General features: G+C 41.2%; 1 protein-coding gene across 15 annotated transcripts in view; it reads left to right on the forward strand.

Moving 5' to 3' along the window:
- LOC141795659 (regulating synaptic membrane exocytosis protein 1-like) overlaps positions 1 to 26596 on the forward strand; it is a 261446-nt gene that overhangs the window by 170891 nt on the left and 63959 nt on the right. For 5 of the 15 annotated variants that reach the window (XM_074676630.1, XM_074676634.1, XM_074676632.1 and 2 more), the window contains 10 exons: positions 284 to 301; positions 3091 to 3137; positions 3954 to 4069; positions 4163 to 4293; positions 5232 to 5403; positions 9470 to 9617; positions 9963 to 10019; positions 14274 to 14439; positions 21584 to 21685; positions 22346 to 22405. In XM_074676630.1, the coding sequence (XP_074532731.1) occupies positions 284 to 301; positions 3091 to 3137; positions 3954 to 4069; positions 4163 to 4293; positions 5232 to 5403; positions 9470 to 9617; positions 9963 to 10019; positions 14274 to 14439; positions 21584 to 21685; positions 22346 to 22405 (1017 nt within the window). The remainder of the gene's footprint in view (positions 1 to 283; positions 302 to 3090; positions 3138 to 3953; positions 4070 to 4162; positions 4294 to 5231; positions 5404 to 9469; positions 9618 to 9962; positions 10020 to 14273; positions 14440 to 21583; positions 21686 to 22345; positions 22406 to 26596) is intronic. The other 10 variants (XM_074676637.1, XM_074676640.1, XM_074676642.1 and 7 more) reach the window with 6 other exon arrangements.

Below are 26596 nucleotides of genomic sequence, written 5' to 3' on the forward strand. Positions count from 1 at the left end.
TAAGTTAATAAGCCAGCACCTGTTGGTGGAAAAGCAAACAGTTCTTAACCTGTTCGCACGAACCAATTGAGAACCGGCTCTAGCAGCAGCACTAGCACCAGCCCTGGAACCAGCTTGGTGGAAAAGGGGTAACAGTGAACTTGATAACAATGCTGACATGTATTTATGTACCTTGATGCTAGACTCGCTTCACGGGGTGTTTATTCTTAGACTTAACCTCGTCTGCCTCTGGTGAGGAGAAAAAAAGTTGAATCTATTAATTTCTCTCCTAACACTCACGAAGGGTGTATAGAAAATATCAGTAAGTAATCTGACATTCTTCCAGGACTACTCAATCCTCTCACGCTTATGGAAACCTTTTGGTTTTGCTGGCACCACTTTGCATCCCTGACTAAATGAACTAAATCATCTTTACGAATACCATCTGGTCCGAGTCTCAGCTACAATAACTATAATTTGTCTTCCGCCTCTATGTTACTCAAGAGTTCACTTAAAGAGATGCAAAATGGCCTTTGGGTAATGTCCATCAGTGTAGCATTGCTTCTGCAAGCTTTTGAAATTGTTTTTGCGGCGTCTGGAAATCCAATTTTTCAATCCTGGTGAAGTTCAAGGATCCCAAAGTGAAATTTCCACAGTGTGAAAATAGAATGTCTCATTTGATGTGACTCCTAATCTATTTATTTTAAAGTTTGGGGATTCATGAAGCAATGTTTGATTTATTTCAACTACTTTTTTTTTTTACCTTTGATTTTGGAATGGCCCCAAAGGCATCCCAGAGTCCATGAAACACTTATCAGCTGAATATTTGCTTTTAAAATCAAATGTTAAAACAACTTTACATTTTCAGAGAGTTGGACATCAGTCATCTCATTATTTTATTTTAAGCTATGCTGGGCTAACAATCTCATGACTTTATTGTTTTAGACATATAGAGAGATGTGGGGAGATCTGTTTAAACGAGTCTGCAACTTCCAGTGTTGAAAAATGACGACAATATGGAAGTGCAAATAACTGCAGCCCTTTGAGGGTCCACTAGAGGCTGGATCCCAAAGGCTGGTCAGCCTCATAGAGCCCTCTATAACACATGTCCTCATAAAGCTGTGCACACATTTTGGTAAAAGGGTTAGAATTTAGCTCCTTTCATTCAGATAAGTCATCATTCTTTAAAGGTAGACTGTAGGATTTTCCTAAAAAATAAAATTTACAGGAATAATCCTCCTCAATGGTCTCCTCTGGGCCTCTAAACATGTGTGTCAATATCTCTATCAGTCTTAGCCCTCTCCTTTGTCTGTATGTTGATGTTTTTGTTTAAGTATTTGTCCTGGATTCTTTTACCCCTGCTTGAAGTTTTCTAAAGTTGTCTTTCAAAGAATGTCTCTCTTTATCTCTATGTGCCAGGAAGTTTAAGTCTACCCAACAAGTCACAAAGCTGCTGAAATCTGATTAACTTTAGTGATTTAGATCTAAGATATGAAGATATTTCTGAATTTTCCTGCATTAAAAATGTCTCGAGTGCTGAAATAAGCTAGTCATAAAGCAGAACTGTAAGAAGGAACTTTAAAGTGACCGTTATTGTGAGTGTAGTTCAGGCGGATGAGTCTGATGTAATGTCAGGATGTGCTTTCACAATTTTTTAATCACCACTTTATCTAATCAAACTGCGTGGAAAACACAAACAATAACCAATTTCTGTCCATAGCTTCATTTAAAGAGCTCTGCTTGAATGACCTTTGATGTGATGGTGAAACTGGAGATCTTCACGCCACACATGGTCTAAACAGAGCTCCAGAAAGAGAGGGACTTAAAGGGCAACTCAGTTTTTTTGACACCTGGACCTTATTTATAGGTGTGTGCATGCTCATATACTCACTCAGACAAACATCATGCAGCTCAGAGTCCTTCAGAAGTTATTTAGATCCAACCGTTTTTAGCCGCACTTAACGGGGGCCACGGCAAGGGAGCTTCAGCGCGGGACATAATCTCTGCAAAATCGTTCATTTCGGCTATATTTTTTCATCCATCGCCAGTGTCATCACAAACACACTCCTCTTCTATTGCCATAGGCTATCACTGTCCACAAGCACACCACCAGTTCGCATTGGGTCATGGACGTGCTCCTGTTTGTTGTTCTCGAGCCAGCTCTTCATCTCTCTCCCTCTGCATCCTTCTTTCATGGAGCTCCTCGTCCGTGTACTCGGGCTCAAACCGGTGAGGACAACCGTCAAATGTTTGTTCACCAGGTCAGCTCTGGGTCAGCTGACCCACCTGAAGACGGTAGACGAGCTGACTTAATGATAACACTGGGAATGGATGAAAACACATAGCCGAAATGAGCGATTTTGCGCTGAAGCTCCCTTGCCGTGGCCCCCGCTAAGTGCGGCTAAAATCAGTTGGATCTAAATAACTTCTGAAGGACTCCGAGCTGCACGATGTTTGTCTGAGTGAGTATATGAGCATGCACACACCTATAAATAAGGTCCAGGTGTCATAAAACCAGAGTTGCCCTTTAATGCAGACTGTCCAAATATTGACTTTTTAATTCAGCTGATTAAATTTTGGACCCAAACTTTGTTTTTCAATACTGGCTCCAGTTATGTGTCCAAACACCAGCAGAGACCCTCCTGACATCAGTCTGATGGCAGCTGAACACATTTTGACCTTAAAACGACAGATTTCACTGATAAGTGTTGCACTGATTACCCTGCTTTTAATATGACATGAAGTTGGTGCACTGGATTCTGGTGTTTCCCATGGAACACTTTGTTTAAGAGGTGCTGATAGATGAAATGTGGTGGTGTGGACAGAATCAAACTTCTGCTACCCATTTTTCTGATGAAAATTGGCATTGGAAAATATCTGACTAAGTCTGGGAAACACTGAAGTCATGAGAAAAACTTGGCTCTGCGCACATCTTCCCTTTAATTCTCCATTTTTGAGCACATTGTGATCTCTTAATAACTGAACCCCAGTGCTTCTTTCCCTAGATAACTCGTACATTTATGCATGTGTGCCTGTGCATCCAGAAGTGTACTAATTTTAATATTTAGCACAGTTAGAAATCAGAATGACTGACATGTGACTTCTTTCCAGTGATATCCCAAGAATCCCAGACACGTCCCACCCTCCATTAGAATCTAGTAAGTATCTCCTCCTCCATGATCTCTGTAACCCCATTTCCACCAAGCGGTTGCTCTAGGTACAGCACGCATTTTCTGGCGTTACCATTGAATCAAACAGACTAATGAATAAAACCGACCTGTACCATCCTACTTTTTGGTACCCTTTTGTTGGGGTGTCAGACACACTGATCCAACCCCAGAAGGTGGAGCTACAATAATGCAGTCGTTCAAAAGAAGAGTTACTGTTCAACAGGGATAATAAAGAACAACGCATAACTCTGCCATGGTTAAATCTCTAATCCACTTCTTGAAGATTTTCTTTTTGTTTGGAAAATGACATTGTCAAACAGCGTTCCATGGTACACAGTGGGGTACACTGTGTTGCACTGCTATGCCATCATGTCATTACGTGACTGACGTGGTTATCAGCATCCAGCTTTCACGCCTCCTAGCAAGTAGGGCACGGTTGGCTGTGGAAGGAACAGGCCTTACCGATCTGACCTGTACCAAACTGTACTGATCCACACTGAACCACTAGGTAGAAACGGGGCTTACGTTTGATCAGTCTTTATATCTGCATCATGATGCCTTTGAAATGTACTGTTGTTAACAGTTCAGTCACAAACATTCATGAAGATTGTACAACTGTAAATGTCTAATGCAAAGTTTTTGAAAGGAATCAACTCTAAATGATGGTCAATACATAAAATCATACCGCCCAGTTAGAGATGAATACTGGAGTACTCAAGTCCCTCATTACAAACCCTCCCCTTTCTTCTGCCTTGTCATGAATCTTGTCTGTAGACCTGAAACTGTCTTTCTTTGTCTCTGTAGCAGGTTCCAGTTCTTTTGAATCCCAGAAGATGGAGAGACCCTCCTTAAATGTCCTGTCTCCCTCCAGTCCCGGGATGCTCCAAGACGCTCCACAATTGATGCCAGGGCAGCTCTCAGTGAGTGTGCATGCTGTGGTTATGCAGGGTCATTGAAGCGGTGAAAAGAAATGCGTCAGCATCACGCGTTTTTTCTATGTTTTACTCATCCAGGTGAAGCTGTGGTATGACAAAGTGGGTCATCAGCTCATCGTCAATGTGCTGCAGGCTGTGGATCTTTCTCTTCGCCCTGATGGACGGCCCAGGAGCCCTTACGTCAAAATGTACTTCCTCCCTGACCGCAGGTAATCCTTCCCACAGGGAGTCCTGAGGAGATTCATACCAGCAGCTTTAGACTCCTTTTGTATATCCAGGGGTGAAAGTAGTTTGAAATTCTTACCACTATTACCGAAACCCCATCTTTGTCTCTCTCCATGCATTTTAAAACAGTTAAGTCAAAACCCAAACAAATAAAATCATTTCACTGTTTTACTGTAGGCCAATGACTCCATAAGCTTACAGTAAAATATTGAAATTCAGGCAGCCAACCACAAATATGTGTAGAATTTTGTTTTAGTAATTTATTGTTCGTCTTGTCCCGGCGCAAGCGACGTGTCTTGATGTCTGTGGAACATTTGTGGAAAACGCCCTAGTGCATTAAATCAAACACACCCAGTAAACCCCATAGCAACCTCTGTGTTTCGGAAGAAGGTGCACATACACACTTATGTACTGAGTGAAATCTCCAGGGGTTAGCTCATTAGCTGTTTCTTTGTTCTGTGAAAACGACTGGTTTTGAATGAGGGCATTAGCAGGCAGCTGCTCCCCCATCTTCTTGGTACTGTGTACCCCCCACTAAATCTTTTAGTGGTACCCAGTACCAGACCGTAGTGGCTTACTATCACCCCTGTTTGAGGAGGTGTTGACTGTGATCATAAATAAATGAAGAATCTTAACCACTTGGTGATTGTTAATATGAAACCCAAAGTTCATTACATTTCCTGTCCACATGGTGCTGCTGCGTTTATCTTTATCATTACTGGGAGAAAATTGTTTTTTGGTAGAGGTTTGATTTGAACCACAACATCTCTATTAAGACAAACCAGGATGATGTGAGCTTAGACTTGTGAGCAGTTGGAAAGTCTAGATTTGAACCCTGGATGAGCTGTACTTATTGGCCATCTGTCTGGAGAAGTGCAGGTTCTAGGATCCTGGTTGGCTGAATATCTCTCATGTTTGACAGTGATAAGAGTAAACGAAGAACAAAAACAGTGAAGAAAACCTGTGAGCCCAAGTGGAACCAAACATTTGTCTACAGTCACATTCATCGGAGGGATTTCCGCAACCACATGCTGGAGCTGACCATATGGGACCAGCCCAGGTCACCAGAGGAGGACAGCACTTTTTTAGGAGAGGTACTGCACAAACACCCATGCACATCCACACAGGTATAAATATTTCACAAAGTCTCAGAAGAATGTGCCTACACATTGTTTTCGGGTCTCATGTAATGAAAAACTGGAAAACTCTAGAATATGTGAGCTGAGGATCTTTCACCTTGTTTCTAGAGCTACTATGAAGTTATAGGAATTTACTCCAGAGGTGGATTAAGCTCATAGACAGGCCTCCTACTGTTGTGCTTTCGCTTTTTTGTTGCAGAGTGAAAGTGGTTGGCCCAAAATTCTGGTTTTGCAAACAATAACAGATGAATCTGTGAAGGTTTATTAGTCATTTATGTCAGAGCTCAATCCTTTGAAGGAAACTCAACTTAGAGATCTTAAAGATGGCTGACTTGACTGTTGAACAGAGCTGTTGGACAGAGCTTCAGCCTTTGAAGCCTGGTTTATACTTCTGTGTTGTTGCCAATGCATTTGTGACTTTGCACTTTGCGTTGAAGTGCCCGCATTGATCTGCAATACTCCTCTGAGCCACAAGAGGGCAGTGTGGTCTGTATGATTGTCAGATCACCCGTTTCCTGCTACATTTTCGGCTATTTCACAGTGACCTTGGACGTATCATGTTATAGTAAAGCTGATACGTGTTGCTCTTTATCATACAGCAACTATTACTCATGAAGAACATAGTGCAGATGGAGGAGATGAAATGTAGAGCTGGCCAGTCTTGTGGTTCTTATCCTTCAGCAGTGTAGTTCCAATCCAACTTCATTTGTTAAGCACTTTAAAAACGGACACTGTTGACCAAAGTGCTGTACAGAAAAATAAATACATGAATAAAATAAGATACCAGCTAACATGAGACAGAATAACAATATGTCAAATACAAAAACAGTTCAAAAACAATGTAGAAGCATTAAACGTAATTAAAACATAATGAAAAGGCACAAAGAAGAGCAATAAAATCAATCAATCAATAAATAAATTACATTACTGGGAGAAAATAGAGGTAGGTAGGTAGGTAGAGGTTTGATTTGAACCACAACATCTCTATTAAGACAAACCAGGATGATGTGAGCTTAGACTTGTGAGCAGTTGGAAAGTCTAGATTTGAACCCTGGATGAGCTGTACTTATTGGCCATCTGTCTGGAGAAGTGCAGGTTCTAGGATCCTGGTTGGCTGAATATCTCTCATGTTTGACAGTGATAAGAGTAAACGAAGAACAAAAACAGTGAAGAAAACCTGTGAGCCCAAGTGGAACCAAACATTTGTCTACAGTCACATTCATCGAAGAGCAATAAAATCAATCAATCAATAAATTAAATTGACACTTACTGTGTGTTAAAAGCCAGAGAAAAGAGATTGGTTTTAAGAAGAGATTCCCAGAGAGACAGAGAAGAGACTTGTTGACCATGCTGTTGTAACTCATTTCAGAGTTTTGGAGCCACAACAGCAAAGGCTTGATATATTAGTTCGTAGTTATATTGAGGAGGAGCTGCAAATCAGGTGATGCACTGGAAAAGCTACACAGACCTCCTGCTTAGGCCAAGGTGTTGATTCAACGCAGAAGTAAAAACTAAGAGCTCTAATTTCGTAGACCAGGCGCAAGCGCAGGCACACCTGCCCTGCGCCGGCCTTCGCCGTGTGGACAGGGCGTGACCAGCGCACTTTGCAAATTTCCTGCAGTGCCAAGAGAGGCGCAGTCAAGGCGCAGAGTAGCGCAGAGCTTCGCGTCCATGCCTCCCTCTGCGCAAATGGCAGAGAGGGAGGAGAAAAGCCGTGAGTGGGTTTAACACAGCCGAGTGCTGTTTTCACCAATCAAATGAACGCCTCTCCTCGCCTTTAAATGCCCTGTGGCCGAGGCGTAGCGTCTGATTGGTCTGTGTGATCCCCAGCACCGTGGAAACAGTGCTGGTAGCAGAGACGGTCAGAGCCGCTGTCCCTGCAGCAAGAGAATGGATAGCGGGGCACATCGGAGGACACTACGCGCGTCACCTTGTGGGTCAGCTCCCGGGACAGATGTTATCTGTTCCTTTGTCATTAATCGGAGTACAAAATTAAGAGACAGTAACACAGCTGGCTTATCCATTCAGAATACTTTTGATCCACCTGCACCCCTGGTTTGTCATCACCAAATAGCAGAACCTTTGGTGATATACTCTCCCAGTGTCTCCACCTCATCCTCCTTACAGTAATGTACTCCATCTTTTTAGATCACATTAAAAATAAAGACTAAAACAGAGAAATATGGGAAATCACGGGCAAATCCTGAGTGACATACATTTATTTTGTCTCTTTTTTCTTCGTCTTTTCTCTCCCTCTTTTTTTTGAATTAAATTAAATGAGAGAACCAGATATATACTCAGTATCAGATGTTAAGGCTGTTTGTTGTTTAATTGTAAGATATGCATTAAACTTCCAGCTGCCATCAAGTTAACTTTCCATTATGACAAACGGCTTTAATCTGACATCAGATGCAACAGGAAAATTAGAATAGATATAAATATATATGCTGGTTCAGACAGTTACATTAAATAGTGATTGCTGTGATTGTTTATTGCATTAAAATCTGCCTGACACTCTGGAAACCTGCCTCTGAGGCTTTGTTGACATGTGCGCACATGTGCGCCTGTCACCAAATTACAGCTGGGGATCGTGCGCTCCGCCTTGCGCCGAGGATAGACCAGGTTGGAGCTGGCGAGCTTTCAGCGCACTTTTTTGGCACAAAATTGTCACTGCGCCAACATGAATCTGCTGACACCTCCCCCTGGTGCGCCGTCAACTCCCCCTGGCACGCAGTCACACCCATCTCTGCGCAGACGGTCTACCAAATTGTCAAATTGGCAGCGCACGGTGGTGCACCGCACGAAATTAGCACTGCGCAGGGTGCGCCGGGCTTGCACCCGCTGCGCTGCGCCACGAAATTAGAGCCCTAAGAGTCATCAGTCTGCCAGTGAGTACATGGGGGTGGTAGCAGAGTCATTTGCTTGATTCCTGAGAGTCGTTAGGTCAAATGAATTCTGGTGTTAGTGTGGCCTGACCTGCTTGGATGGAGAGTTGAAAACTGTGTTATATATGTTGGAGATAACCTCTGGTCAGGGAAGGTTTTATGAGTTCAGCATAGGAGGCCCCCAGGACACCTCTTTCAAACCAGAGGTCTGCCAGTGCCAGAATCTGAACATCAGATGTGGATATAGATGTGGATCTGAATCTAGGCCCGAGGAGCTGCTCTTTCTGTGCCGAGCCTTGTACCTATGAAACAGTAGCTTAATGTTCCAGCAGTCTTTGTTGCATTCTGTCGTTATGGTCAAACTGTTTATCTCACTGTTTTTTTAAAGTTCTCTTGAATTTCTCAGTTACTCAAGATAGCTAAGCAATCACAACACTTGGTTTTCAATAGATACTTTGCTGCTGTTGCTAAAACCAACACAGATATCTTTACTCTGTCCAAGCGCACAAGGAACAAAGAAAACAACTGTTGTTTTTTTGTTATGAACAACAACACAGCAAAAACACCAGACACATGAAGTTACACACAAAGGGCATGGAAGGAGGAGCAACTTTGAAATGGAACCATCTTTTTACAGACATGCAACCACAACTGCAGCACTTTACAGGAAGAGATAAACAATCATGAACATGAACAAGTCAGCTGTTTGTATATCCTTGTGTTTTTATAGATAAGAAGGCAGCCAACCACCACCACTCCATAGCTCCCTCAGCTCCTCTAATGGGAGATGAAGTAGAGGCTGAGATGCTGGAGAGCCTCTAAAAAAAGCTGAATGAGTGAAATATTTAACAACCATTGGAAACCTTTGCTTTAAAGATGACCAGGACATATTATATGGGACCTTTAAGTAGAGCACAGTGTGGCTGAAGGACACACCTGCGTATGAGTTGCTCGGTGATCCACAGGGGAGTAAAGTTGATGAGCGTCATTTGAGCTGTTTATCATGTTTCTCTGTCCTTTGATTCAGGGAGCAGGCCGTCAGCAGGGAATGACTCTGATATCTGATTACTGTTTTAATCAGTGAACATGAAGAGAGAGAAAACATTTAGCTATGATGTGTGTTGTGACTTGAGCAGATCCTAATAGAACTGGAGACGGCCTTACTGGATGACAAGCCTCACTGGTATCCACTCCAAACCCATGATGTCTCATCCATCCCACTGCCCCGTGCCTCTCCGTTCCTGCCCCGACGAAACACAGACATCCCTGGCAAGAAGCTCCAGCGTAAGTCAGCGATCTCTCTATATAAGTTAAAATCTGTGAATTTGTGTTTATAACTCTCCGAAATGTGTATGATCTATGAGCAACTATTACATGTATGTGTTAATGTCTGTTTGTTGCTACTCTTCCCTGATTCTGCACCTTTTTTGATGTATCATGTGTGTGTGTGTGTGTGTGTGTGTGTGTGTGTGTGTGTGTGTGTGTGTGTGTGTGTGTGTGTGTGTGTGTTTGTGTGTGTGTGTGTGTGTGTGTGTGTGTGTGTGTGTGTGTGTGTGTGTGTGTGTGTCTCTGTGTGTGTCTGTGTGTGTGTGTGTGTGGATACATATCTGTGTGTCCATGACTGTTTAGGTTCTCAGCGTGTAACAGAGCCTGAGTTTGATGAGGGTTCAGCAGTTATGTCTAAAGGTGGGTGGGGATTGTTTTCTAGTGTCACATTCAGTGTTTCCCTCAAACTCTCTTCTTATTTGTGGTGTTTGGATCAGTTAGAGTCACACAGTTTCACAGGTTCATCTTGGTTTGACAAATACCTGACAAAACAAAGAGAGGGGGACACAGAGGAGACTTCTACAGGCAGCGGTGTGGACCCATCTGTTGAAAAATATGTGCATAGGTGCCCTATTAGGAGCCAAAATCGTGCCAAAGTACCCTCTTAGGAGCCGAAACATGCCAAAGTGCCCCTCCTGGTTCGTAAAACGAACTTAACTGGCCTCTTGGCTGGTTAAAACATGATTAACTGCCCTCTTGGATGGCAAAAACACACAGTGAAATGCCCTTAACATGTCTAACATGCCCCTGAAGACACGCAGGACTTAGTGCTCTCTTCAGTGAGCAGAATGTGCTGTATGTGCCTTTTTCCCCTTGCTCTTCAAAATGTTAGTGCACAGCACTCTCTGCAGGTAGATCAGATCCAAATCTGTACTCGCCGCATGCTGCAGTTTCATTTTTCACAAACATATCTTCAGGCTGTAGTGTACAGTGACAGCTGTTATCTGCAAATGCAGACAGTAATCACATCACAGCATGTACATTGACAGTTAAAGGACCTGAAACACTGCATGCTCTGTTTCTTATTTTTCAAGAGTGATCAACAATAAAGGTCTGTCTGATACCACCTTATTGCAACTCCTTACATGAACTCTCATTGGTGCTAGATCGAAGCTGGTTCAAAGTAAACTGTTGAAAAAACATTTTTTTTTCCAATGACAAGGGCCACAAAAGAGCAATGATGGACAGCCCAGGAGTCCAGGAGCTCATTGGCACCAATAGTTGCCACACTAATTTTTTTTTTTTTTTTTAACTTCCAGAACCTTTTCAAGTGTTGGTTTCACTTCGGGTAGCTAATTTAGATTTAAAAAAAAAAAAATGAAAATAAATAATAGTTATTATAATAATAAAAAAATGGGGGAAAAAAGATTTGTTTTATTTAATAGGAAGGTCTAAGGAATGAGAAGCATGCAGTTGAAAAAACATTTATCAAATATCTGTTGATCCCTAGAGGAGGAACTCAGTGTTATCAGGCTTCAAGTAGCAGGGAATATATTTCTAGACACAAAATTACACTTTGAATTGTTTATGAGTCCATGAAACACTCTGCAGTCCACTGGTATCAATAGTAGTAGTTTTTTGTCTTATCAGATTGCAATATTAAAAACAAAAAATGTGTGAAATGCGTTAATGGGGTTTGTAAGGTTAATAAGATAAAAAGCAACCTGTGGAACAAAGACCACCTTCTATTCACTAAAGTTCACAGCTTGCCAAGTGTGCACACCTGACTGGCTTCAAACAGGTTGATTGAGGTTATCACGACTCTGAGGTTATTATCGACTTTGAGTGTAAGCAGACCAGTTTGAATCAACGTAAAATTTAAGTAACATTAAGAATAGACACCTATCAGTGCTTTATGGCAGACCACTACAAATAAAAGATGAGTGTGGGGAACACTGGTCATAGACTGGGTGCTGCTTGGGGTCATACAGACTCCATTCAGCACACATAGAAGAGCCCTGAAAATAGTCTCAGCCAATTCATCCTCTAACCACATTTGTTGAGACACTCATCTCTTTGTCCATTTGTATTGCACAACTATACTATATGCATGTCTGTGTTCAAGCGTTTGTCTCTATGAGGGTTCGACTGGTATCTGGCTTTTTATAACAGTCCAGAACAACATCCGTCTCTGCTGCAGAACCCTGAGAAAAATCCAAAACTAGACTGTGTTGATTTTTTTCAACACTGACATCACATGCCGAGCATCAGAAAGAATTAGAGATATGTGATGAGTGTGGGGAACACTGGTCATAGTTATGGGACAATGAATACATAAGTAAGACAGAAAAAAAGGATGGAACCATTTTATCCCACCAACTTTTACTTTTTGTGCATGGTAAAGTAAATGAAAACCTCAGCAGCACTGTCTAAAACCAAACCTTTCAAGGCCAATCAGTCCCACTGTTTGTGTTTTTATCTTCACACCAAAGGAAGAGGGAGCTTTTTATAATGCTTTCAAAGAATACAGGACACAGGAAGAAAAAAATGGCCAGCTGCAGCTCTTTTATTAGGCTAATCGGAAAATAGTCTGTGTCATGGTGACAAAAGGAGCTGATAGAGATGCTGTTTGATGTGTATAGTGTTAACAGGCTCCATGCAAAGATGCTAGTGTGCGACACGTGTTGCGACACTGTGAGCGACATCAGAGTTGATCGGTGTATGCTTCAGTGTGTTTCATGGTACAAAAATCAGGAAAAACACATGGCTGAGATTGTAAGTTGTGATTTTATTTCTAAAAAGTTTTAAGTTATCAGATGTGGTTAAAAGGGATAGCTTGATCCTCTGTGATGAGTTGTTGGGGCCTCTAAAGCTTTTGAACCTTTTCTGTAATTTAAAAATCAGGAGCTTTGAATCTTCAAACATGGCAACCAAAATAACACATTGTGGTTTCTAAAGCTTAACAATGGTGTGAAGTTTCAGCACATCTCAAGTCACAATAAAATCAGAGCGCCCATAAAATACAACCATCTGCAAACATCACTTCTGATGCACTGAGTTTAAAAGTTCTGCAGTAAAATAAGCTCAATTTGCCACTAAGTTTATTTCAGTCAGACAGGTCATGTTTGAATTGTTTATTTAGCAGCAAATATATTTTTATGTTTGGTGTCCAGGCTCTGGCCTCATCACTCCTCGCAGATAAGTTTACATAGCAACATTGAGGAGTGATGAGCAAAACATACTGAACACAATCTCCCCCCTGAGCCTGCAGGTGGTTGCTAGGGCGGCATTGGGGGCAAAAGAACATGCTGCAATACAGCGCAGGGCAGCAGAGACACTGACAGGCAGAGGGAGATGGGAGATTCCCAGTTTAAATAGACTGCCCAATTGAGAGGCAGAGTATGTGATTTAAAGATGTTATGACGAGTGTGCATAGCAGTGCAGCTCGAGGTGTCTGCCTAAACTAGCTTGCAGGCTTGCCCCGTTTGTACTGCTGCCTTTTGACAGAAGTTCCAGGAGCTGAATGGTTTCTGTAGCCCTGGGTTATCTGAGTTTCCACTGAGGCCTGTAATCCCATGAAGACCATACAAATCAGACCAGTGACACATGAAGAAAAAAGGAACCTCACTACACCACCAGACCAGTAGAGGGCTTTTGAAATGGGTTTGGCTTAAAGAGTAACCCTGTTGATTAAGGACAAGCATGATGCACCCTGCTCAAACGGCTTTAGATTTTTATAAACTAATCTGATGATATTATGACACGTATATGAAACTCGGATTCATACCCAGAGACTTGTAAACTGGATATCCACTGACATGTTCAGCTGAAGGTCTCCAGTTCACAAGGTCATTCTTTAAACTGGAACACTGGGAGCTGACAGAGACACATTCACACTATTGGGCGCAAAGAGTACCATTGCCTAGGAGGTACTAAACCAAGTCCATCACAGCTTGGGGTCGTCATACTGTGGACAGAGGGAGGGGCAATAAAAACACCCCCAGACAGGTCTGTTTCAAGGGAAGAAATTACCTCAGAGCTAAATTTAGATCCTGGTTCGAGCAGTCGAAAGCACATAGTTCCTCGAAAAGTTCTTAATTCTTTGTAGAGGTCAAAAATCACCAATAAACACTAAAGAATCCTTTTGGTTTGGTTGTTTAAATACACTGTAAAACTCAGACTGTTCAACCTCTTGATTCTGTGACTGTTCATAGCGATAATGTGAAAGATTTACCAGTAAATAAGCTGTCTACATTCATTGCATTATTCTCTGGAATTACTTTAAGGTTGAATAATGATGTATTTTTAAAGTGCAGGGCTGTTTTTGAACCTTGCCTCTGCTGAAAAATCAAACTTTGTTAAACACAGTGAGGCCCTTTTTTTCAAAACGCCTGGATGTCAGGAGCACTACGACATCATGAGTTCAGGTCACGTTTGATGTTTGTAACATTCTGTGTCATCCTCACACCTCTTTGATTTACTAACAAACTAATGGAGAGTTACCAAGCACAGGTCATCTACTTAACACCCTAACTAACAGAATTTGCACGGAGCAGCTGTTAGGGTGTTAAAGACTTACCCAGGCATCTTTTTAGGAGTTCCTCAGCGCTCATTCACGTTTATTCATGAGCATGTTTCTATTTTTGTGCATGCACCGGGGTTATTTCCATCCAGCAGCAGATGGACGAGAAAGGGAGAGGCAGCGGGGGTCCACGTCTACCCTGGAGGTGCCAGACCAGCAGAGGACGCCTGCTCAACACATACGGTCCCGCTCAGTGTCCCCGCACCGTGAGGAGCAGGGCAGAATCAGGTCACGGCCCCCCAACATTCCCACGCAAAGGTGAGACTCAGAGATGCTCACTGTAAAGGAGCAATGTGCAAAATTCACACACTATTTTTTAGAAATATTAAAGGACATCAGTTTGCCAGGTGAAACCAGGCTCCACATATTTAAGCTGATATGTCCAAATTCTTGTTTTCTAAAGCTAGGCTTAAAAAGTGCTTAATAAAGAGGAGAAAACGTTTACAATTCACTCATTCAGTCACTTTCAGAATGACTAATGAATAACAGCACTGACCTCTTCTTTGTTGTTTATCTTTAATTTACTTTCCTCCTACAGCTCCAGTAGTTTCTGCTGTGATGTTTTTGCAGAATTAAGGGCTAAACTGCATTTAAATCCTTGACCCCTGTTAAATGTTTGATGTTGCTAAAAACTAAGTGGTGTAAGCAGGGGCGAAAACCCCTTTTCATTGTTGTGGGGAACAATAAACAGTAAAATTTAAAATTAAATTCCGAGGGGGCATAAAAATAAATGCTATATTTTTTGCTGTGTTTTTTTGTATTGTGATATTAAACAGTGACTATAATCATGTCATTGTTCCTTTTAAGTCCATATCCTACCTGTCTGCAGGTTTGTTTATTCTCAACTGACAATTGCAAGTGGTGTTGGGTGATAGTTGTCAATTACACTGGTTGTGACCAAACAGGATTTCTTTTCTCACCATGAACACTGGTCTGATCACAATTATAGAAGCTTTACAAGAACTGGAAGCTCAATACAAGTGCTAAAACTGCAAGAAACACTTCAGTGAATAACTACACTACACCAAATTATTCTTCAAAGATATGTCTTTATCAAGCTGTCAACAAAAATAAAATCTGAATATGATACAAAACATAAAAATACAAAATACTTTACAGATTTACATTATTAAGTGCAAATGACTGCTACAAAACTTAAAAATACACAGACCTTTACACACATATAAATAATAAAGTGAAACCAGGTAGATAGACAAAATACATTTTTCTTCATTGGAACTAAAGAGACATCCATGTTCACAAATGTATCCTCTGAGTTGGATCAATAACAGTTAGTTTGGTAGACATGGAAGGCATCCTAAATAGTTAAATATTGTGTCATAAATGAGAGGATGAGGATGTCAGCATGTCACCTGTTTGTCTTATCTGTCACAGCCTTTTTTGAATCATAGAGGAGAGGCTGTTTGCCAGCCAGCAGCAAACAGTGTGATAATTAACTTATAAATTGTTTAGTGTTTTAATGCACTTAATCACAATCCTTGGTGCTCTGTAGTCTGTGTCTGTGTGCGTGCACCACATCAAGTGGAAAGCTTAATCAGTGTCTTGTGTTTATTTAAAGTATACTTTCAGACTTCGGACAAAGGAGCTGACATTTGCTTTTCATTTTCTCTGTGTGTCTGTTGAACAAGTTAAGTTATAACTGTTCAATCTTTCAATGAAAGCTACTTACTCAACCGCGATCCGCTGCTCTGCCTGTGCGTCTGTATTTGTGTTCATGTGTGTGTGCAGCATCAAAGAGATTGGCTCAAACCACTTCGAGGATCGCAAGGGGGGTGGGGGTGATCTATCAGTATTTAAAATCGTCAAACAGGGTGTTTTAAGTAGCATGACTTGTATTATACCATTAGAAAAACATTACTATATTATCAGAAAATTAATTACAACTTATATTTTTTTTTGGGGGGGGGGCAACTTTATGGAAGGGGGGGACCCCTGCGTCCCCCCCGGGATTTGTGCCTATGGGTGTAAGAAAACAAAGTGTGCCATGTCCAGCTCAGTGCCCACTTCCATAAGCTAGTTTAGAGGAAGACTGCTGCAGGTCATATAAAGATGCTTTCCAAAGAATTATTAAGGGATTACAATGTTAAGCTCCATCTTTTAAATATCGATCTGAAAATGATAATAGAGGCTTTATGAAATATGAACAAAGAAGAAATACTCTGCCTGGCCCAAAAAAAAGTCGCCACAAAAAATAGGTCTCTCACTTTAATATTTTGTTGGACCACCTTTAGCTTAGCCTGATGAATCCTGGCATTGTCATCTTGGAATACGGCCATGCCATCAGGAAAGAGAAAATGCATTGATGGAATAACCTGGCCAGTCAGTTTATTCAGATAGTCAGCTGACCTCATTCTTTGAGCACAGACTGTTGCTGAACCGAGACCTGACCAACTGCAGCAACCCCAGATCATAGCACTGCCCTCACAGGCTTGGACAGTCGGCACTAGGCATGATGGGTGCATCACTTCATCTGCTTCTGTTCTTACCCATGGCCCATCACTCTGGAACCCACTATCCTTCCAGTTTTTAATATTGCGTTAAACAGTTCTTAACCCAATTCAAGTAGTTTCTGCAATCTCCTCAGATGTTTTCGCTGCTTGATGCACGTCGATGATTTGACCCTTCTCAAACAGACTAACCCCTAAATTCCACCGCAAGCGCCGCGCCGCACAGCGCTGGACAGCGCCGGACACTTGAAACGTACTGCGGAGCACTTTAGCTTCCATTGTAATCTATCAGGCAAATTCCACTGCCCGCGCCAGGGCGCGTTCCCTGGCACGAGAAATACGCTTCAGGTCTATTTTCGGCGCGGCCGCTTCCAAACCTCGTAAATTCACTGTCGATAAGAAAGCACTAGACAGGAAGTCACTGTGTAAAGTACCCGGAAGATTCCAAATAAAACACAATGCATGGACTCTCAAACGTAACTTTCCCCCATATGTTATAACATATGCCACATCTGAAGGCACGTGCATGAGGTAAACAGTCGGTCGGAGGGTCCTAGATGCAACACAAAGGCATGGATGAAGAGAAGCTGATCTTGGAAGTGGATAAGTTTAACATTCTATATGATCCTAAACATCCTTTTTATAAGGATACAGGCAGAAAGGACAAGGTGTGGACTGACATATCAAAAGTTATGGGAGTGGATGGTGATCGTGTGATATCGCTATTCATACGAGAGCCTGTGACTCTCCGAGGACCAGCCCTCCCCCTCCAGATTGAGCTGCGCAGCGCGCAATTGGAGCAAGACCAATTGCGCTGCGCTTGCGGTGGAATTTAGGGGTAACATCTTTTGGAGCGCAGATGGCCTAGTGGTTTAGGTTGCGCTCCATGAGATTCGTCCTCATGCAGGTGGCCTAGGTTTGATTCCAGCCTGTGGCTTCTTTCCTGCATGTCATTCCCCACTCTTGCCGTGTTTCCTCCACTATCCACTGTGCTCTCTCCTATCCAATTAAAGGCATAAAAGCCCCAAAAATAACTTAAAAAAAAGACTAACATCTTTTTCAAGACCGCAGGATGTGTCCTTTGACATGGTTGTTTAAAAAGTGTAGCAGTTGCACCAGTCATTGCACCAGTTGAAGTTAAATAACTTGTTTTGCTGCTGAAAGATAATTACCCTTGCAGTAATCATCCAACAGGAGGCTCATACCGATTACAGTAAATCCAGGTGGCGGGGTTTTTTTTGCCCAGGCAGTGTATCTGCTCCATGTGTCTCTGTAATATTAAAATATGTTTTATAATCCATTTCAAAGGTTTATAAAATATTTGTTCATCATTAACAAACATTTTTTGAAGTGTATAACATGATATACTGTATGCATCAATAAGCTGTTAATGTAACATCAATCATAGCGTTACAAATTATTAGCAAACATCATTTACTACAACTACATTGTTCAACAATAAATAACTATTAACTAATAGTTATTTCACTATTTATTCACCACACTTTACCCATATTACTTGTTTTAGTCTACTTGGCTCTGTGCTGTGTTAACAGGCAGTGGGTAGGTTCTTTTGACCACAGCGTGATGTGGTCATGGACAGCGATGGGTATTAATAACCTGTTCCTGTTAAGAATTAATTAGAAATGGTTCAATCCATTGACATAATTAGCCTTTATGCTTGATGATACCCTTGTCAATTCTTAACATTACTCCTGACTGGCCGGAGCTTACGTCGACTATCTGCCCTAGCTATTGTAGTTTTTCCAGAGAAAACTCTGAGTCAGGATTTTCAGTTTGAAGTTTTACTCAAGAATCACTGAACACAAAGAAATGTACATCAACCTCTCACAAGTGATTCCTATTCAATACACTAGACTGTATACAGAGTGGACGGGGTGGCACAGCTGTTTACCATTGTACAGTTTTGAAGCCAAAATACCCCCGTCACAGGCGCCACCAGTAGCAGCTGTTATGCAGCCAGCGTCTGCGCAGTAGAAGCTATGAGGGACTCAGAGGCAATGTGAGTGGGGCCAGGTGACAGAAATATATACATACCTATAAATTTTATTTTACCTTCAACAGTCTAATCTCTTCTTGGCTCTTCCTCCCAACATATTTTACAATCTACGAGAAGAATAGACAAGAACGTCACCTGTCAATCATCATTAAATGAGACGTAAAGCCTCGTTTTTAACCTCTTACAGAATAGAATAGAATAGAACTTTATTGTCATTGTAACAAGTACAATGAAATTGAAGTCACAGCAGCAATCGAGAAAACCAAACAATGAAAGTGTATAGAAAGTTCAAAAAGGTCCATAAAAAATAGATGATGACAGCTTGTCCATCACTCTCCAGTTCAGCCAACCTCACCTCCACAGGGTCCAGGACTTAGCTTCTTCAGCAGTCTGTTCAGTCTTTCCCTCCTGTATCCTGTCTGCTCGCAGCAGGTGTAGCTCTTCCATGTCTGTGAATAGCATGATGCTACTCTGCCCTCTGGTATTCCCTCTGTTGCTGGGTTAGCATGGCTAGCTTGTCCATCTTATTGGAGATAGATCTTACGTTCCCAATAACGATTGATGGAAGGACAGGTCCATGTCGTCACTTCTTAGCTCACACCTGAGAACAAGCACGTCTTCCTCACCTCCTTCTCCTGACCTTGTGGGAAGACATCAGGCTTTACACCAGTTAGCATTGACATGCTACAGGCTGCAAACAGCTGAGTTCACATGTAAACAATGCAGCCATTGTTACATGTGGGATCTCCAGACAAACACAGGAGAAAAAATAGTAAAAATATCTCTGAAGACACAAAAAGTTTGGTGCCCATGACCAACAAATGAGCCTTACAAAGTAATGATCCACTCCAAATACAAAGATTATGAAAAAGAGACAAAAAAATTACAAGAAACGGACAAAGAAGAAAGAACTGCTGCAAAAGGCAGCCATAGCCAACAGGGTGCTGCCTAGCAACTAGCTAGTTATAACTAACGAAAACAAAAGGTTTGAGAAAAAAAAGAGGACTTGAACACAAGACAGCCGTTTGATACCTACAAATCACCACAACAATTGAATGTGAGAAACATTTCTACCAAGTGTATAATTTTTTAAAAGCTTGACCATAGCCCATTTGTAATGACTGGGGAGCAAAAAATTTTGACTTACACTGTAGCTAGTTGCCAGAGGGAGCAGTTTTTGTGGTGACCTCACCTCGAGTCTAGCAAGATGATGACCTTTCTTTTTTTTACAGTCAATGTTTAATACAGTCAACATGTTATAAATCTCCTAGTATACCAAAAACCATATGGAAAACATACTGTCAGCTTGATGCCTATGGATATGGGAAATTGGAGTGAAATGCAGGTGGTTAGCATACATTGATATAACTTATATTTTAAAACAGAATTTCGACTTTAATTACAGAAACATATCATAGTTGTGCTCTGTAAATAACACTAGTTATTAGGAAGATAGAAGAAAAGGTTCATGTCTGACTCAACTCAAAGCTTTGCTGTAACCAACTGAAGACAGTAGATGGTCTACTTTAGTCAATAACATATCAACATCACGTGATGTGCAATATTTCCTTATTTTATTTATTTGCCCAGAGTTATCCAGACTAATTTCATATTTTTCTACTTATAATCAGGGCTTGACTTTAACATTTTTGCTTACCAGCCACTGTGGCTAGTGGTTTTCCAAAGTTACTAGCCACTCAGCATTTTCACTTGTCACAATTTTGTTGATGGATAATTATGTTTAATATGATTAAAGTCGACAATAACATGCTAAAGTTTACTTGAACTAGATTTACAACCTTTTTAGATGTAAATGACCTCTGTTTACACTTAAATCAAGACTACATAAGTGTTTAACGCCATTATGAGGTATTCAGTTTTAAAATGGTTGTGCTCCTCTAATATGAAAATATGCAGACAATTAAGACAAAGTCACAAAATGAGGAGTTTATTTTTGCATTGAATGAAAGTTGTTATGCTTGAAGGTTAGTTGAAAAGATAAAAAACTAAACTGAAAAACTAGCAAGAAACACTGTCTGCTTAAATATTTATTTAGAACAGTAATTTTCAGTAATAAACTAAGTACCATACTTTCTGGACCATAAGTCACTTTGTAGTATAATCATACATTTTTTAAAGTTGTATCAGTCAAAAAAAATGCAACATGAAGAGGAAAACAACAGATATAAGTCACACTGGACCATAAGTCTTATTTATCTAGAATTATCTGGTTTATTTACAGTATTTCCAGAGTGAAACTTTTACATATAACTTTGATAAGTGTTTGTACAGGGAGGTTTAAATATTGTTCCTTCAGCTCCTCATATCTGTGACCAGTTTCTCTTGCATGTCTAGTGGTACTATTTATTTTCCCATGTGTGTTTCCAGTGTTTCTTTACTGGTGGTCTTACCTGAAACATCATAATTCTCAGTCTGTTGGCTCCCACACAGACCTCACTTCACACCCTGAAGGGATCATCACAGAGACAAGGCGACCTCTCTGGTTCCTGTGAATATGCCTTTAAATTGCATTCTGAATCAACACGCTGCAACAAGAGTCAAAGTGGTTTGTGGTTACGTTTCTGGAATCCCCTTTGAACTGGTATTAATCATGCCCTAAAGTCTGGTGATGGATATTAATGTCGTCCTGGTGAGAAGATATTAGTGATGATGTGGGGGTAAAAGCAGCACAGCAAAGGGAAGCAGGTGAAATTAGTTGAAAACCAGCACACAGATCCATCTCCTAATAAAATGTCTGTCTGATGCAGAACACACAGTTCTGTTCAGTTCTGTAGCTCTGCTTTCAACCACCTGAGCCAAACCAGCCCTGCCAACAGTCTGCTGCAATCCCGTCTGACTCTATGCAGACAGGACTCAACTCCTCTCCCTTCCCTTCTTTCTTTGCTTCTTTCAGGAGTCTGGATGATGAGCTACCTTACACCCATCGTTCTCGCTCTCCGACCCGCTACCATGATGCTGCCCGAGGTCACCACCAGGACGAGTACCTGGATGACAGGTGTGTGTATGTTGGAAAGTGCCCTGTGTCATTTAATCACTCTAAATGTTATCACTTTGCCTTCAGTGTTTCTTTAAGTCTCCTCACACTGAGAGTGTTTTCTGAATGTGCAACTTACAGCCTCTTTTTAGAACAGCTGCTATGACACAGCAGATTTGTTGTGTAACTGCTGCTGAGAGTAAAAACACATTTCTATGACATTTCCGTCAACTATACTTTTTCAGAAAGGTTCAATTAATTTGCTCCCCTCTGTCTCCTAAAAATCACTTCCTGCCCTTTTTTTATCACCACTGCTTTATCTGCTTCTTGAGCCAAGTTTGTCGCAACGCTTTTTGTTGGTTGTCATTTGGTATAAAGTGACTTTGAGCAGTGTAAAGATGTAACAGCTCTGGCCTTCCTGATTGTGTGCGTGTGTGTGAGTGTGAGTGTGTGTGTGTGTGTGTGTGTGCGTGTGCATGCATTTGCGTGCGTGAGTGTGTGTGTGTGCGTGCGCATGCATTTGCGTGCGTGCGTGCGTGTGTTTGTGTGTGTGTGTGTGTGTGTGTGTGTGTGTGTGTGCATAGCAGCCTCTGTCTCCTGTTCACCTTCTCCTTTTGCTCTTCTGGATTTTTGACTGTTGTTAATTTCCTCACGTGTCATCCATCCCCATGGTAACCACAGAGAGGTCATCATGATTCACCGATCAATGCGTGGCAAAAGTGCTGAGTGCCTCTACACCAGGTAAACCAGTCAATAAGGACGTGTTGTTTACATTTTGCTCCTCAAAAAAAAAAACAAACAAATAAAATAAAATGTGCTCCTCAGCTGTTCTTTACATGGTGCTCTTTCATATCATGGTGTTTCTCTCTCACTTCCTCTGTCCTGTCAAAGACTCTGCTTCGAAAGAAAAAATATTAATGAGGCTGACCCCCTGCTGTGTGAATTCACTAACAGGCCAAACCAAAAACAAACAACCAAAAGTTCTAAAATACTTAAATTATTCATTGGTTCGTCATTGCAGGACCCCCATATCAGTGTTTCACAAACAACAGGGCCTTCAAACCCCCAACCTTTGGAAATGATCCAGGTTAAAGTTGAATTTATACACCTTGATGAATGTTAGAAAAACCCTTGACCTGTTTGGTCCAGTAATTTAGTTAACACACCTGGGCCTGTACACTGTAAACACAGGGTTTTTCACTCTATCAGTGCATACTCATACAAAAGAGGTAATGTTTGCAGCTTCTGACCAATCACAAACATGGAGAAACAGGAAAAACCCTTCAGAGCAGCCTTCTTTGCCCTAGAGGAGCAGACAATAATTCTTTAGATATAAAGAGTACTCAAACACATCATCCAGGACAAAAAGCAACACTGCTGCTGCAGCAAAATCCATGAAGGAATACTTGCAGAAAATTACAGTATGAACGGACAGCACACTGATCACTCAGTTTGACTTAATTAAGGGCAGACACTTCCTCAGTGCTCTTCCTTTGTTTTATATTTTCATTGAGTTCCTTGGAGGCTCAGCCCCCCTCAACCCCTCTGTGTGTGTTTTGTGTGGAACATTAATTCCTCACCATGATGGCACGAGTAGTTGTGTGTTCCATAAATTCATGTTTCTGCAGTTCTAACATGTGTGACCATTATTATTATTAACCTCGTTATTTCAGATGAGCCTGACTGTGATGTGTAACATTTGTAACATATGGCTCTATCAGTTTACAAATGTAGCTCATTTCATCTGATAAAAACCTGTATCTTTGGTACAGGACGTTGTCGAGGACATCAAAAGGATTACATCTATCCCTAAAAACTCTTTCTTCCCTAAGCACTCCTGGGAAGACCATTTTCGTAGAGAGCTGATTGGTCAGGAGGTGCTGTTTTTATTCTCCTTGATCTCTACTCCAGAACCTAACCTGAACAGGTTAGCTGTTCAGCATAAGTTACCATGTTGATTTATCTCACCACTTAATATAATAATGTTTTCATAAAAGAAACTTGATAAGAAAATTATTTTTACTCCATTGGAGAAAGACTAGTTTACTAAAAATCAGACATAAACACTTAATGAGATTATAAGATAAAGTATTAAAATACAGAATACAACATTACAACACACTCACCACTGTAAATCGAGGTGTGTGTTTTGGTATTTTCACGGGGGAAAAAAATGCTCAGTTATAAGTCAGCCCTTATGTAAGTATTATGAGATGGAGCGGAGAGTACAAATAGGTAGATCACATGCTGAAAACAGGAGGAAGAAAGCTGCAGGTTCAGCTGTAATGCTACCTGACTTCCACAAGAGGGCAATTCATTCATTCACACAGTTCAAAGTTTGGCTCTCTGGATGCACAAATTGTTATTTAACATTTTCAGAACACAAGAAGACATTAACACTCCGTCTGAACCCACCAAAAGAAAACAAAACTGAGCAGAAACCTCTTGGTGTTTTAATCTTTTACCCTCTTAACACTAGGAATCAGAATATCTGGATTTTTATTTTCAGTATCCTGTACTGTGTTCATCTCACACAATGTGAACTTACGGAGGTAAGTTACATGCTCTGGGATCACATCTGTCATTGTGATTCGAGGCCTCTTCTCGTTAAACTTAAAGACGCTCTGTTTGGACTTTCTATACTCACAGATGTGTTAGAAAGAGTTGTGCTTTGAGATGAGAGCTGGCTGCTTGTCTGCCTGCCCTGTGCTGCTGTAGTTGTACTTCCTTATACTGCAGAACCCACACAAGCTTAGCCAGTGATTTTTAAAAAGCAGCAAGCTGTAGAGAAATGATAAGATGATAACATGAATGTTTCATAGCTGACAGTCCTGAAACATAGAACTCACTTGTTAGTGGGACACACCAGATGCTTGGTTAAACCTTTTAGAAAACAGATCTTGAATCGGGCTTAGTTATGGACTTCATGGGTCATAGAATCACTGGATAAGTTCTCCTCTTCTCCCATTCCCTCTTACTGTCTGTTGCATGCATGCTAACATCAGGAGATGTGCTAAGCTCAATAACATACTGCCGCCTAAGATGCCACTTTTGTTCAACGGTGTCCACAAACACAGAAACAGGTAAGTCCTCAGTGAAGGGTCCAGTATGCTTCAAGACAAACATTTCATTCCAAGAAAAGACTTTCTGCCTTCCAGATTAATGGAAAGACATCACCATGTCAGTCAAAATGAAACTCTGGGCCTTCCTTGTGGATCTGAGGATTCTAAATGTTTATGAAACAAAAAACAGCAGTTTAGTTAAGTCAAATTTCAGTGATATCATGCATTGTTTATCAGTCAGACACGACAGACAGATATAAATACAACATTGGCCATTAGTGTCAGAGGCTGCGGCTTCAGGGCAGAGTCCAGTCAGAGCCATGAATCAGAGCTGTGGAGTGCATCTATGCTTGCTTAATTCAGCCCAACATGACCCAAATTTAGTGAAATGAGCAGAGCGCCTTTACCTTCTGTTTTCTATCACCAGAACACAGTCTGTGTATGGCTGTAGAGAGACCAGAAACAATGTTCACACCCGGCCAAAAAAATGCAATTTTACAGAATTAAAAAACACGTATACAGCAATGGTTTGCTGATTTTACCATCGGCACACACTGAACAGTGGGGAATTTTTTACTAGCTCAGCAGTTTAGAAGGTGCAGCTCATTTGACTGACACTCTGTAGTAGTAACTGAGAAGGCCTTGTTATGGCCTCATATGTAACAGTAACACGAAATGTAATAACTGAAAAAAATGTAATGACGCTGAGCTAAAAATTTGGTTCATTGTCACATTTCAGGTCATGTAACGGATTGGGCTCGAACAAAGCTTGAAGCCTGCCTCTGGAGTCAGCATTTCCAATATGGCCCCCACTGACCATCGACTTCATTAGTCTGTTCAGGAACAGACGGGTGATGTAGCGGAGACTCTGTCCATATATTGTACAGTCTATGGGCTTCACCTAGTGTAAGAGCTGAAGTTTGACCCCCTTTACAGACACAGTGTGTTTTTTCTTTGTTCTTTCTTTTTTTTTTCCAACAATTTTGTTCATTACACTTTAGGATCTGATTCTGTAACAAATGGGAAAACAATAATCTCTGCAAAAACAAGGGCCCAACACCTCTTTGAATTTAAGAGAGGATCCTTTTAATGTACATCAATTCGTTTCACGTTTTAGGTTTGTGAAAATCTGTTTTACCCAAAGGGTGTAGAAAGGGGGTGATGTTGACTATCACCTCATTAGGCCTTATGAGGCATCTAGCCAACAGAGTCACAAAGCGATTATTTCTAATTAGGTAAGGGCGCCAGGGAAATACCAAACAAGGCAGTCATAGCATCAGGTTGTAAAACTGTCCCAGTCACCTCCAATTCATACAAAAGTGCAGTCCAATTGATTATGCAAATATGGGCAGGACCAGAACATGTGGACATCATTTGCTGTATCACACAAATTTGGAAAATGTAACATCAGTCCAGTAAGTGAGACCACTTAAGTGAGCCACCTTACATTGGACTAGACACTGTGGCCCTCATCTATCAATCTTGCGTGGGAATTTGCGCAGATCTGGGTGTAAAAATCAGTTTATGGCAACGTTCACATGTGATTTATGAAAGGTGCCATTAGGGCCAATCACGGCGTACACCTGATCAGGTGTTGATAAATGTGGTGGCTGAAAACAATTGTTTTACATAATTTACATAACACGCCCCTAAATATTCAATGTTCAGCTGGCCAAATCCACAGAATTTATGACATGGAGATTACGGGAAAAAGGGAAGTTCTCCATGCGGTAATCGACAGTGCCATAGCAACAGAGGTAGAGCGTGGATGTGACAAACCAAACTACAGCAGAGTTTTAAACATTTAATTTACACAGCCTTGTGTTACCTCCTTGTCTCCGAACCGTAGTTGGGAGAGCTGAATTAGTTT

The sequence above is a fragment of the Halichoeres trimaculatus genome, unplaced genomic scaffold (assembly GCF_033239565.1).
Source record: "Halichoeres trimaculatus isolate MK-OKI-2021-1 unplaced genomic scaffold, fHalTri1.1 fHalTri1_scaffold_8, whole genome shotgun sequence".
In the NCBI taxonomy this organism is placed as follows: domain Eukaryota; kingdom Metazoa; phylum Chordata; class Actinopteri; order Labriformes; family Labridae; genus Halichoeres; species Halichoeres trimaculatus.